Below are 13734 nucleotides of genomic sequence, written 5' to 3'. Positions count from 1 at the left end.
CTTTTTGTGTGCCATTGCGACCTTTCTAGAATGTCCATATAAACAACCTCACATGTCCTTTGATTGGCGTTTACACGCGTCTAAGGAAATGGTGTCATTGAAAACTAGTCCCTGTCATGGTCCTTACTCTTAACTTCATTCGCCGTGTAACAATATAAGCTCATATGGATTTTTGTTTAAACTAGTCCCCGTCATTTTCCTTACTCTCTTTTTTCCGCTATACTCTTAACTTCATTCGACATTGTTGAGTATATGAGCTTATAAAGGTCATGCAGATTTTTCTTTAAGCTGGCCGCCGTCATCGTCCTTACTCTTAGCCATAGTATCAAAAAACCATAGTGTTACAACATATAGGCATGAAATATCATCACAATATACAAGTACTAGACTCTGCAGTTGAGTATTTTTCTTGTGCGTTGAACTAACCAACCATTTGGAAGAGTACTTCAGTTTGGACAAATATGCGTGATGGTGTACACAATTCGGCTTAGCTAATCAATATCTTGTACATATAAAGATTTTAACAGATATGTCGTTTGTTTGCATCTCCTCGCTAGATATACACAACGCACAAAGACCTACAAAGATGCGACAAAACACAAAACTAATGAGCTACAAAGCTAACCAAAGTTTATATGTGTGTGTGTATGAGAAGGCTAATCAAAGTTGTTATAGGTATGTATGAGAACAACACTTTGTATCCAAAAGGAGCCTCTCATTCATTTTTGGTCGATGGCCCAGTCGTGGGGAGAAAGAGGATACAACCATCAATTACTCATGTTCTGCTTCCGGGTCGTCGTTGCGGTGGCGATTCTCCTGCTCCTGCTCCTGCTCCTGCTCCGTCACGGGCGGGGACAGCCGCAGCGAGGAGATGGGCAGGAGGTGTGGCAGCGGCAACGGTGCGGCAGAGGACGACGAGGCTTGAGAAGGCGAGCTCGTCGTCGTCGTCGTCTCGCCGTGGCAGCCGGCTCCGTCGATCTCATCCTCACCGAGCGCGACCTCGAGGTGCCGCTTCCTGGGCTCCATCTGGTTCCTGGCACATATATAATCAGTTAATCACACACGCACGACGAGATGAATGAAAGAAACAACGGAATTCTTGCAGAGAGTGAGATGCTTGCTACCCAACAGTAATAACGTACTTGAAGGCGAGGAAGACGAGGCACTGCGCCCTCATCTGCCTCAGCTGCGGCGCCGTCAAGGCCGCGGCACCTGCAGGGCGGGCCGACGACCAAGGAAGCATCCCTGCTCCGCCGTGCGCGGTGTTGTTCATGTTGTGAGTTCTTCAGTATGCTTGCCTAGTTATCCTCCCCTCCTTGGATCTGCAACTGGAGAAGACTACAAGATCATTCGCTGAATGAATCAGCACGATTTGCCGGGACAGTGACATGAGAATGCAGCCAAGAGAAAAGGCCAAAACAGCAAACCTGAATAGGCTTCTTCATTGCGTGCTGACAGGACAGGATATGGTTTCATTACATAATCAACCAACAGATAAGCACCAAGTTAGTTGACAGCCTCCAACAAGCCATCAGACCATATATAGAAAATATAAATAAATACGAGAGATCCGCCGAATATTATAAAGCAACAGCAAATCTTCAGATTAATTTGCAAGAATTCAAGGTGCATAATCACCATCATAACAGGTGTCGAATGATAATTGGAACTTGATCCAGCCATCCAGGTTTGGTAGCACGAACCAACACCCCGGAGCATAAGTTATAGGAACAATTAAGTTTGATATATATGAAAAACACATGCTTCCTGGGCCATGTGTATCCCTTGCAATCTGCTCTGCTTTGCTTTCGGGACATGGCAGACTCTATCCTCGGTACCAACTCCTTCAACTCGTCCAGGTTTCCAGCAATTTCATCAGACTTTGCTGCAGCACCAGATCTGTTTCCCTCTAAATGGTGCAGCGACCATTCATTTGAAAGCCAGGATTCAGAAATGAGAAAAATGTATGAAAGGGATTCATTTTGTGATCATTCATTTTCTGCAGCGGTCAACTTTGTTGGTGCTGGTCCACATGCTAGATCAAACAGGATGCCATGCATTTAGCCCCTGACTGCTACAACATCACACGCGTGGACCGAAAAAAGTGGATCAACAAGAATCCAGTGGAATTTGGAAGTAGCGTGTTCATGCTTGGATGCAAAAATTCTCTAGATCCCTAGAAGGTAACTCAAAGAAATCAGATCGATATGCAGCAGGCAAATAGTATAAACCTTACAAAAAGGATCGAGTCACTCCATGTCTCCATCTAGCTAGCTGCTAGCACACCCTAGGCAAGCCCCTCCCACCCAAGGTCTTGGCCGCAGCAGTCCTGGACAGCAGCTTGATCTGGCCCCTCATCCACCACGGGTCAAGCCTCAGCCTCCTTCTCCCCGTCCATCGCGACCCGCCTCCACGGGTTCTGGAGCCCGAGCGGCCGCTGAGACGACGGCGCTTGCACGGCAGTTCCCTGGCGAGGTCCGTCGGTTCTTGACCGGTAGGTCCTTCCACGCCTCCAGGGTCAGATTGTCGTGGTTCTGGTGCCGGCACAGCGTCGTCCACTCCTCGGTAGTTGGTGTGGCGTGGGACTGCATGCACAAGATTACACTGTTACATTGAAGACTAGGTGACTTTGGGATGAGAATGATTGGATGTGCTGATTGAAAAGCTTTGTAATGTGATTGAGATTTACGAAAAATGCAGGCAACTTATGAATAGACAACCCAAGGTCAAATTCAGCAATTAAGTACTCACAAAATTCAGCAAAGTTCTGCAAGCAACTTCTTTGTTAATGATAGTTGTAAAGTTAAGCTTGGTCATGCAGCAACCAGGGCAACTGTGTAGTGCTCTATAGTATGTGTGTTGCCCTGCTTCAAAGGAAGGGCATGGATGAGACGGAAGCACATACATAAAGGAGAGGAAGGTGATTAAAGAAAATAAATAGCATTGGCACATACTCCCTCCGTTCCTAAATATAAGTCTTTTTAGAGATTTCAATATGAACTACATACGGATGTATATAGACGTAGTTTAGAGTGTAGATTCACTCATTTTGCTCCGTATGTAGTCCATATTAAAATCTCTACAAAGACTTATATTTAGGAACGGAGGCAGTAGAAAGCACCAATAGCGATCTGCCAGAGGCTCCTAGGTTGTAGGTTCAATTGCACCAGTAGACTAAACAAAGGCTTAGTTGTAAAATAATTGGAGTTCAGTACCAAAAAGGAGTCGATTTGATAGACTAATGAAACATGAATCACAAAAGTGCACTGCAAACAGGGAGAAAAGTAAAAGGTTGTGTCTACATGTAGCCAAACAAAGCTGGAATTTTGACAGGCATGGCAGAAGAAAGTAATGCTGTAAATCACTATAGGTGAATCTGTTTTCGTGGGTGGAAATTTAGTAACTTACTATAGGAGATAGATGTCATGTGAAGGAGAACAGGACATAGATATAGGTGTGAACCGGAAACAATTTGGTATTCAAAAGAAACAAAATGGTGTGCAGAAAAAAAATGCCAAAATTCAGATCCATAGCGAGTAATTCTCTGAGATAAGTGCATTAATTCAGACAGCAAAGTTCCGCAGATTGGATGGGTTGACTTGATGGTCGCAGGTTGGATGGATTCACTTGATGGCTTTGGAAAGGGCTTCACTTATGCAGGACAGGATGACAGGATTGTAGCGGGGATAGAGCAGAAAAGTGCAGTGTGGCCAAGTGAAGGGGTTTTCAGATGTAATGGACCAAAAGCGCACAATGAATATCACAACAAGGGTTAAAGGCATGGCAGAAGATATTGTTCCATATGTACTGTACATAACACAAAGTACTACACAATCCATTCATCTGTCCATAATTACCATCCCATGATAGTACTAACAACCTCTATTTAGTTTCTCTGGAAAAGCCTTCATTAAAAATATATGATTGAAAGAAGTAATATTAATAGTTTTTTCATGAAAAACATTTATAATTTACGCTAATATAATCATATAAGAATCCACTATTATAGTCACTTTGGTAAAAGTAAGAGAGGATTCAGTCTAAAACAGGTTTTGTTGGTCAGTATATAGTGCTCATCTGGTAGTTTGAACTGTAGCTGTTGGATCATCTCCAAGCACTCCAGGTGAAGAGAGGTGACGCGAAGCAATAAGTGGAAGTCAGGGATGAGTTCACTTAATGACTCGAGCCCTTAGATCTCCAGTGGATGGCCAGATGTTCATGATACCGTTTCGGGGCCTGACATATGTTTTAGGAAGATACGACGAAAGGATAAGACAGGGATTAAGCAAACGACTATTGTGGCCTATTGACAAGGTTCCCAAATCTGATGGACGAAAAGCTAGTGCACGATGCTCAATGCAAAAAAAGGTTAACGACATGGCAAAAAAAATTCTCAACTCCAACCACGACGCAAACTACAACATAATCAATATGCCCATCATTAGCATCCCATGAAAGTAATATCAATCTCTATTCAGTCAGTGTCTGCAAATTTGCATTTTGAGGTGCAATAAAGATTATCATGACCAAACAAATGCAAATAATATCATTTGATTCATCATGCAAAATATCTTGTAATACTATATTTCATTTAAAGCTTTAGCATCATATGGAGTATTTATTAAAACAATGAATTAACTTTCACATCGGAGACCAAATAAGAAATTTTTGCCTCTTACTATCTTAAGATAATTTTTATATGAAATTGATATAGATAAATTTATAGGTGTAACGATGACCAAATAATTAGCATAGGTCCTGCTTGACTGGAATAAAAGTTTCTAAGATAAAACAACACAAAGATGAACATAAAAACTTCTATTCAAGGTAGCAATGTCCTATTTAAACTTCTGTCCGTTCTCCATTATCTTGGACATAAAAACTGAAACAATTGTTGTGATCCAGTGTTTTTTACGATTTTTCAATACCCCTAAAATGCTACTTATTGTGTGTTAGATCCTCCCGTTCACCTGTCTAATTACCTTAGGATGGAAAATAGAGAAGGCAAACAAATCAGATTTGACCAGCTTTGCCACAAGCACAAACAAAGCAACAACCAGTAAACTATGTAACTAATAATTACTGATCACACCAAGGAACTAGCATGTATCAGACAGGCTATGTGATAGTTATAACTATAAATGAAAGGAGGTAACTATCATGCAGCATAAAAGTTTACCACTTGACACTGTCGGTGACGATAATAACGATGGTGGGAAGTTGCAATATGCTTCTGACTGGTGGGGACATGAATCACACACCCTCTCAAGCTGGAGTGTGTTGACATCCCGCGTGTAACAACCTGTCTTGACCGATGAGATCATGCCATAATGTAGGAGCAAGTGCCTCCCCACTGCACCTATCATAAAGGACCCAGAATCCAGCGAAAATGCCTCATTCTCCATCTGCCACTGGGTGGAACTCCAACCATTGTTTCGCCAAACAGTATAAACACGCCGAGATGTGTCAGGTTTAGGAACAAACATCACAGTCACGCCTTGGCCTGCCTCCACGATGGCTACATCACCCCTCAAAACTCTGACACATGGTGGGTGGTCAGGCATGGAGAACTCCATCCTCCGGATGTCAAGCACGAGCAACTTTTCACTCAAACCTGAAATCCAGTAGAAGCAGCCATGCGCGTAATGGCGCGACACGTAGACAAGACAAAGCCAGGTAAGCTGCAAGTCAGGGATGTAATGGCTCGCCATTGCCCTGTGGAGGAAGAGAAGGCAAGTACCGCCCGTTTAGTTTGGAGCAGCACCAGCCAGAAAACTCTGAATGAAGTCTCCTCCTCCATAGCTTCTGCCTCCTCCTCGTCGCCGGAAGGGGCGAGGAAGCAGTCGGCGAAGCAATCCCTTTCTATCAGGATCTGGCACACAGCCGGAGCGGCTAGGTCATCGGGGATTGGGGGGAGCAGGAGGTACCGCCGGTGCAGGGGGTCGCACACCACCATCTCCTTGAAGAGGGGTCCGAGCTCGTCGTGACGGCAGGGTCTGTCGAGGAGGACGCGGCCGTCGCGGACTTCCCGCACGGTCCAGCCCCAGTAGGGGGCGGGGAGGAAGGTGAAGTCGAAGTCGGCGGCGCTGGCGACGGCGCTGGCCGCCCGCGCGGAGGGGTGAGGCGGTACGGCGGGGTGGAATCCTTTGTAGTCGAGGAAGCCGAGGAGGGGCGCGGGGTGGAGCTTGCGGAAGCGCCGGAGGAAGGCGCGGTCGGCGACGAGGCGGCGGAAGGAGACGCAGGCGGCGGAGGCGCGGATGAGGTCCTCTGGGGTGGGAAGGCGGAGGAGGATTTCTACCAGGAGCTCGTCGGGGATAGCCGGCAAGGCCATCTTCCGGCGTCGGTGCGGGCTGCGGGCGGCGGCGGCGGCGGCGGCAGTGGGAGTTCGCACTAGGCTGTGTGTGTGCGCTGCTGCGGAGTGCGAAATGAGCCGACGACATAAAAATGGGCTACGTTGGGCTGAAAGTGCTGTGCGTCAAAACGATGCCTAGCCTACAAGCGATTTTCTCAAACTAATCGGTTGCAGTAAAAAATTATTTTAACATCTAAGAAAAAGGAATTTACCAAAACCAAAATCTAAGAAATAGGAATTTAAGAACACTAGAATTTTTTAAATAGAATGAATTATAAAAATATGTTCACAAATTATTAACAATGTTCAATAATTTTGGGGAATCTCATGTCATTCAAATGTTCTCTAGTTTAGAAATAGTTTGCAAAAAAAACTAAAAGTATCGTGTTTTCAAAAGTTGTCCTCAAATTTGAAAAACATTCCAGAATTTTAAATATATTCATGCATTTTTATAAAATAATCTTTATTTTTTAAAGATGTAAGCTAGTTTTCCAAATAAAGAAAAATAAATAAATAGGGAAATGAATAAATAGAGAGAAAAACATGAGGAAAAGCGGTGGAAGAAAAGAAACAAAAAGAAAAGCACTCAACACAAATAACAAAAAAATACAATAAAAACCACAACCAAACAGTTGGAAAAATCAATTGGGGGAAATCGCTCTTGTTCCTTGCCTCCTATTGGGGATGACCAAGCTATTTTTGCACTATGCAGATCACCGACAATTTAAAACATCAAGTAGGAAACTGAGACGACCAAAAACATGTATGAGGAGAAAGAAGACAAGTGTAATGCTCGCTTGGGCTAGCTGGCAGGTCAGCCTAGTTGGCCTCAGTCCATTTAGAGAATAGAAGGGAAAAAACAGAGCAAAAGCGAAACAGATAAAAAAATACAGAGAATATTTAAAATGTTATTACATAAAATAAAAATGTTAGCGAATTTTAAAAAACTTTACAAAATAATAAAATGTCAATTTAAAAAATCAAGAATTTTTTAGAACAATATTGAATTAAAAACGTTGGTGACTTTCAAAGAATCTTCAAGAATTTTCAAATTGTTTGCAAAATTTTAAAAATTTATGAATTTAGAGAATGTTCTTGAACTTTAAAAAGTACTTGAATTTATAAAACTTTCAACCTTTTAAAAATATAAACATTTTTTAAGAATGTTCACTAATTTTAAAAATATTCACGAATTTTAAAAACATCTCTGCTCGGCCTTGCTCGATGCTGTTGAGTGTTGATGGGTTGAGTTCAGTATCTGCTTGCCTGATTGCCTTGCCTTCCTATCGTCCTTGGATCTGCAACCGTAATGTATTATTCATCGCAAGACACACACACTAGGAGAAGACTAGAAGATCGAGCGCTGAACCAGCACAATTTACCGGGACAGTGACATACTGACATGAGAATGCAGCCAGAAGCGCACGACAAAAAGACACTGTATAATAGAGTAATAATAATCCTAATAATTATCATTACATCCAGCATAAGCACTTACATCAGCTGCAATGCAATGCAGATCTATTGCATGCCAAGTGCTGACAGGACATGATATGGTTGATTACATGAACCAGCAGAAAAACACGAAGTTAATTATCGGCCTCCAACAAGCCATCAGACCATATATAGAAAAAATAAATAAATAGTACTCCCTCTGTAAACAAATGTAAGAGTGTTTAGATCACTATTTTAGTGATCTAAACGTTCTTATATTAGTTTACAGAGGGAGTACTACAAGAGATCGCTAGAATTATAAATAAAGCGACATCAAGTCATCAGATTGATCTAAACAATGTTCAATAATTTTGGAAAATCTTCATGTCATAAAAATGTTCTCAAGTTTAGAAATAGTTTGCAAAAAACTAAAAAGTATCATTTTTCAAAAGTTTCCCTAAAATTTAAAAAACATTCCTGAATTTTAAATATATTTATGTATTTTTAGAAAATATTCTTGATTTTTAAAAGATGTAAGCTAGTTTTCCAAATAAAGAAAGAAGAATGTAAATAGGGAAACGAATAAATAAACATGAGGAAAATCGGTGGAAGAAAAGAAACAGAAAGAAAAACACTCAAAACAAATAACAAAAAATACAATAAAAATCACTACCAAACAGTTGGAAAAATCAATTGGGAGAAATCGCTCTTGTTCCTTGCCTCCTACTGGGCATGACCAAGCTATTTTTGCACTATGCAAATCACCGAGAATTTAAAGCATCAAGTAGGAAATTGAGACGTCTTGCCCACATGCTAGGCGTGCAAGGACGACCAAACGTGTATGAGGAGAAAGAAGACGAATGTGATGCTCGCTTGGGCTAGCTGGCTGGTCAGCCTCTAGTTGGCCTTCGTCCATCGAGAGAAGAGAAGGAAAAAAACAGAGCAAAAGCGAAACGGACAAAAAACACAGAGAATATTTAAAATGTTATTACGTAAAATAAAAATGTTAGCAATTTTTTTAAAAAATACTTTGCAAAATAATAAAATTAAAATTTAAAAAACCAAGAATTTTTGAGGAATTGTTGAATTAAAAACGTTGGTGAGTTTCAAAGATCCTTCAAGAATTTTCAAATTGTTTGCAATTTTTTAAAAATTTATGAATTTAGAATTTTTTTTCTTGAACTTTAAAAATTACTTGAATTTATTAAATTTTCAACATTTTTAAAAATGCTAAACATTTTTTAAGAATGTTCACAAATTTTAAAAACATCTCTGCTCGGCCTGGCTCGACGCTGTTGAGTTCAGTATCTGCTTGCCTGATTGCTTTGCCTTCCTATCCTCCATTCCTCCTTGGATCTGCAACCGTAATGTATTATTCATCACACGACACGCACACACTAGGACAAGACAACAAGATCGATCGCTGAACCAGCAGGATTTGCCGCGACAGTGACATCAGAATGCAGCCAGAAGCGCACGACAAAAGACAATGTATAATAGAGTAATAATAATCATTGCATCCAGCATAAGCACTTCCCTTACATAAGCAGCAGTGCAATGCAGATCTATTGCACGCCAGGTGCTGCCAGGATATGGTTGATTACATGAACCAACAGATAAACACAAAGCTAATTGGCAGCCTCCAACAAGCCAGCAGACCATAGAAAATATAAATGCAGGAGATTGATCGAATACTCATCTAAAGCAACAGCAGGTCGTCAGATTGACCTGCTGCACATTAAACAGAAAACCTACCGAGAAATACAATCCAAGTCCTCACAGGTCAAGATTCAGAAATTAGAAATACTCATCTCAAGTCGCATTTCACCCAGAATGCCCATCTCTACACCTACTGAAGCCAAGATTCAGAAATTAGAAATTGTACTGTATGAAATAGGGATCATTCACTTTGTTGGTGCTGACTGATCCACATGCTGGCTAGATCGACCAGGATGCCAGGTATTTAGCCCTTGCCTGCTACGACAACACACAGGGACCGAAGAAGTGGATCAACGAGGATCAAGTGCAAGTAGTGCGTTGATGATTGGATGGGAAAAAAAAAATCTCTAGATCCCCAGAAGGTAAATCAAAGAAATCAGATCAATGCCATTTGCAGCTCTAGAAGACTCTTAACTAGAAATCAGTTCCCTAGAAGGTAACTCGAAGAAATCAGATATACCAATACTGACAAGCGATTGAAAACGATGATACAGCACCATCCTCACAGCGACATAGCCGTGCAGCAGTCGATCTACACTGGCTCTAGAAGACCGTGGCTTGATGCCGTTTGCATGTTGACAACGGTACCATTTTGTGTTTTCGAACCAAAAAGGGTCAACACGCAGCAGACCAATAGTATAAACCTTACAAAAAGAATCGAGTCATTCCATGTCCCCATCAGCTAGCTGCTAGCACATCCTGGTCAAGGCAAGCCCCTGCCGCCCAAGGACAGGCCCTCGTCCACCACGCAGCCTCCTTCTCCCCGTCCACCGCGACCCGCCTCCGCGGGTTCTGGAGCCCAAGCGGCCGCAGCGGCGATGGCGCTTGCACGGCGGTCCCCCAGCGAGGTCAACTTCTCGTGGTTCTGGTGCCGGCACAGTGTCGTCCACTCCTCGATGGTCAGCGTGGTGTGGAACTGCATGCACAAGATTACACTGTTACATTGAAGACCAAGTGCCTTTGGGATGAGAATGGTTGGATATTCATTGAAAAGCTTTGTAATGCGATAAAAAAATTCAGGCAACTTATGAATAGATAACCCAAGATCAAATCCAGCAATTAAGTACTGACAAAATTCAGCAAAGTTCTGCAAACAAATTTTTTTTTGTTAGTGAAACTTGTAAAGTTAAGGTCGGTCATGCAGCAACCAGCGCAACCGTGTCGTGCTCTATAGTATGTGTGTTGCCCTGCTTCAAAGGAAGGGCATGGATGAGAAGGAAGCACAAGACATAAAGGAGACAAAGGTGGTTAAAGAAAAAAATAGCATTTGCACACAGAAAGCACCAACAGCGATCTGCCAGAGGCTCCTAGGTTGTTGGTTCAACTGCACCACTAGACTAATTAAACAAAGGCTCAGCTGTAAAATGATTGGAGTTCAGTACCAAAGAGGAATCATTCAATAGACTAATGACAACATGAATCACAAAAGTGCACTGCAAACAGGGAGAAACGTAAAAGGTTGCGTTTGCATGCAGGCAAACAAAGTTCGAGTTTTGACAGCCATGGCAGAAGAAAGTACTGCTGTAAATCACTATAGGTGAATTTGTTTTCATGGCTGAATATTTAGTAACTTTCTATAGGTGAAATAGAGCGCCCCAACTTGCAGAGGTGCAACTCAAGATAGATATCATGCGGAGGAAAAAAAATATAGACATAGGTGTGAACTGAAAACAATTTGGTATTCTAAAGAAACAAAAAAAATGTTGCGCAGAAAAGAATGCCAAAATTCAGATCTGTAGCGAGTAATTCTCTGAGATAAGTGCATTACTCAGCAAAGTTCCGTAGATTGGATGGATCAACTTGATGGCCACAGGTTGGATGGATTGACTTGATGGCTTTGGAAAGGGCTTCACTTATGGAGGATAGGATGCAAGGATTGTGGCGGGGATACAGCAGAAAAGTGCAGCGTGGCTGAGTGGAGGGGTTTTCAGATGTGATGGACCAAAAGAATACAATGCAGATCACAACAAGGGTTAAAGGCATAGCACAGATATTGCTCCATCTGTACATGACAAAAAGTATTACATAATCCATCTGTCCATAATTACCATCCCATGATAGTAATAGCAACCTCTATTTAGTTTCTCTGGAAAAGCCTTCATTAAAAATATATGATTGAAAGAAGTAGTATTAATAGATTTGTCAAGAAAAATATTTATAATTTTTGCTAACATAATCATATAAGAAGAATCAACGATTATAATCACTTTGGTAAAAGAAAAAGAGGATTCAGTCTAAACCAGTTTTTGTTGGTCAGTAAATAGTGCTCATCGGGTAATTTAAACTGCAGCCATTGGATTGTCTCCAAGCCCTCCAGATGAAGAGAGATAACTCGAAGAAGTAAGTGAAAGTCGGTGATGAGTTATTTAATGACTCGATCCCTTAAATCTCCAGTGGATGGCCAGATGTGCATGATACCTTTTCGGGGCCTAACATATGTTTTAGGAAGACATGGCAAAAGGATAAGGCAGGGACTAAACAGATGACTATATATTGTGGCCTACCGACAAGGTTCCCAAATCTGATGGACCAAAAGCACTTCAGGACTCGAGCCCTTAAACCTCCAATGGATGGCCGGATGTGCACGATACTGTTTCAGGGTCTGACACGTGTTTTAGGAAAATACGGTGAAGGGATAAGACAGGGACTAAGCAGACGGCTATTGTGGCCTACTGACAAGGTTCCAAATCTGATGGACCAAAAGCTAGTGCACAATGCTCGGTGCAAAAAAGGGTTAATGGCACGGCACAAAAATTGCCCAATTCCAGCCACTATGCAAACTACAACACAATCAATATGCGCATCATTAGCATCCAATAAAATTACTAGCAATCTCTATTAAGTGAGGTGCAACAAGGATTATCGTTATCAGACAAATGCAAATAATATCATTTGGTTTGTCATTCAAAAAATCTTGTGATTCTACATTTCATTTAAACTTTCAGTATCATATAGTATTTATTAAGAATGTATAAATTTTCACATCGGATACCAAAAAGACTTTTTTGCCTCTTACTCCCTCTTAAATCAGCGACACTTATTTTGGGACGGAGGGAGTATATCTTAAGATATTTTTTTATATAAAATCGATAAAGAATTTACAAATGTAACGGTGACCACATAAGACTTCCAGATGGCATAAGTCCAGCTTGACTGGAATAAATGTCTCTAAGACAGAACACTACAAAGATGAAGTGCCAGCAATGTCAAGACTTCCAGATAGCATAGGTCCAGCTTGACTGGAATAAATGTGTCTAAGACAGAACACTACAAAGATGAAGTGCCAGCAATGTCCTGATTTAAACTTGTATTCAATCTCCATTATCTTCACCATAAAAACTGAATCAATTGTTGTGGCTTGTGATCCAGTGATTTTTACGATTTCACAAGACCCCTAAAATGTTACTTATAGAGTGCTTCATCCTCCCTTTCACTTTTCTAATTAGCTTAAGATGGCACATAGATAGAAAAGACAAACAAATTAGCTTGATCAGCTTTGCCACAAGCACAGAAAAATAAGCAGCAACCACTAAACTATGTAACAGATACTTACTGATCACACTAATGAGCTAGCAAGTATCAGAAAAGCTATGTGGTAGTTATTATAACTATAAAAGAAAGGAGGTAACTAGCATGCACAGAAGGTTTACCACTTGACACTGTCGGTGATGATAATAACGATGGTGGGAAGCTGCAATATACTTCTGACGGATTGGGACATGAATCACACACCCTCTCAAGATGGAATGTGTCGACGTCCTGCGTGTAACAACCTGGCTTGACCGACACGCTTCCGACATGATACACGAGCAAGTGCTTCCCCACTGCACCTATGATCGAGGACTCAGAATCCAGCGAGAATGTCTCATTATCCATCTGCCACTGGATGGAATTCCCACCATTGCTTCGCCAAACCGTATAAATTAGGCGGAGATGTGTCCGGTTTAGGCACAAACATCAGAGTCCTGCCTTGGCTTGCCTCCACGACGGCCACATCATCGCCCGAAAATCGGACACACGGTGGGTGGTCAACCATGGAGAAGTCCATCTTACGTATGTCAAGCACGAGCAATTTTTCAATGGTGCCTGAAATCCAGTAGAAGCAGCCATGTGCGTAATGGCGCGACACAAACCAAAACTTCCATGTCGATAATTGTAAGCCAGGTAAGCTCCAACTCCAATTCAGGGATGTAATGGCTCGCCATTGCCCTGTGGTGGAAGAGAAGACA

The 13734-nt window shown here is 41.7% G+C and overlaps 2 protein-coding genes across 3 annotated transcripts; both read right to left on the bottom strand.

Moving 5' to 3' along the window:
* Positions 1-474: 474 nt before the first annotated feature.
* On the bottom strand, positions 475-1388 carry LOC119352362. Its single transcript, XM_037619026.1, has 2 exons — positions 1143-1388; positions 475-1033 (listed from the first exon to the last, which is right to left on the bottom strand). Exons 1-2 carry the CDS (start codon positions 1271-1273, stop codon positions 772-774), a joined length of 393 nt encoding a protein of 130 aa, XP_037474923.1. The 5' UTR covers positions 1274-1388; the 3' UTR covers positions 475-771.
* An 803-nt stretch (positions 1389-2191) lies between these two features.
* Positions 2192-6402, bottom strand: LOC119357082. 2 transcript variants are annotated; one of them, XM_037624067.1, is made up of 3 exons: positions 5180-6402; positions 2752-4236; positions 2192-2585 (listed from the first exon to the last, which is right to left on the bottom strand). In XM_037624067.1, the coding sequence occupies exon 1, from the start codon at positions 6329-6331 to the stop codon at positions 5609-5611; it is 723 nt and encodes a 240-aa protein (XP_037479964.1). In that variant the 5' UTR covers positions 6332-6402; the 3' UTR covers positions 2192-2585; positions 2752-4236; positions 5180-5608. The 2 variants fall into 2 exon arrangements, with proteins under 2 accessions (XP_037479964.1, XP_037479963.1); XM_037624066.1 differs by lacking the exon at positions 2752-4236.
* Between the last annotated feature and the right edge of the window lie 7332 nt (positions 6403-13734).

The sequence above is a fragment of the Triticum dicoccoides genome, chromosome 2A (genome assembly GCF_002162155.2).
Source record: "Triticum dicoccoides isolate Atlit2015 ecotype Zavitan chromosome 2A, WEW_v2.0, whole genome shotgun sequence".
In the NCBI taxonomy this organism is placed as follows: domain Eukaryota; kingdom Viridiplantae; phylum Streptophyta; class Magnoliopsida; order Poales; family Poaceae; genus Triticum; species Triticum dicoccoides.
The sequence above is the reverse complement of the archived record's forward strand: the minus strand, read 5'-3'. Positions and strand labels throughout refer to the sequence as shown.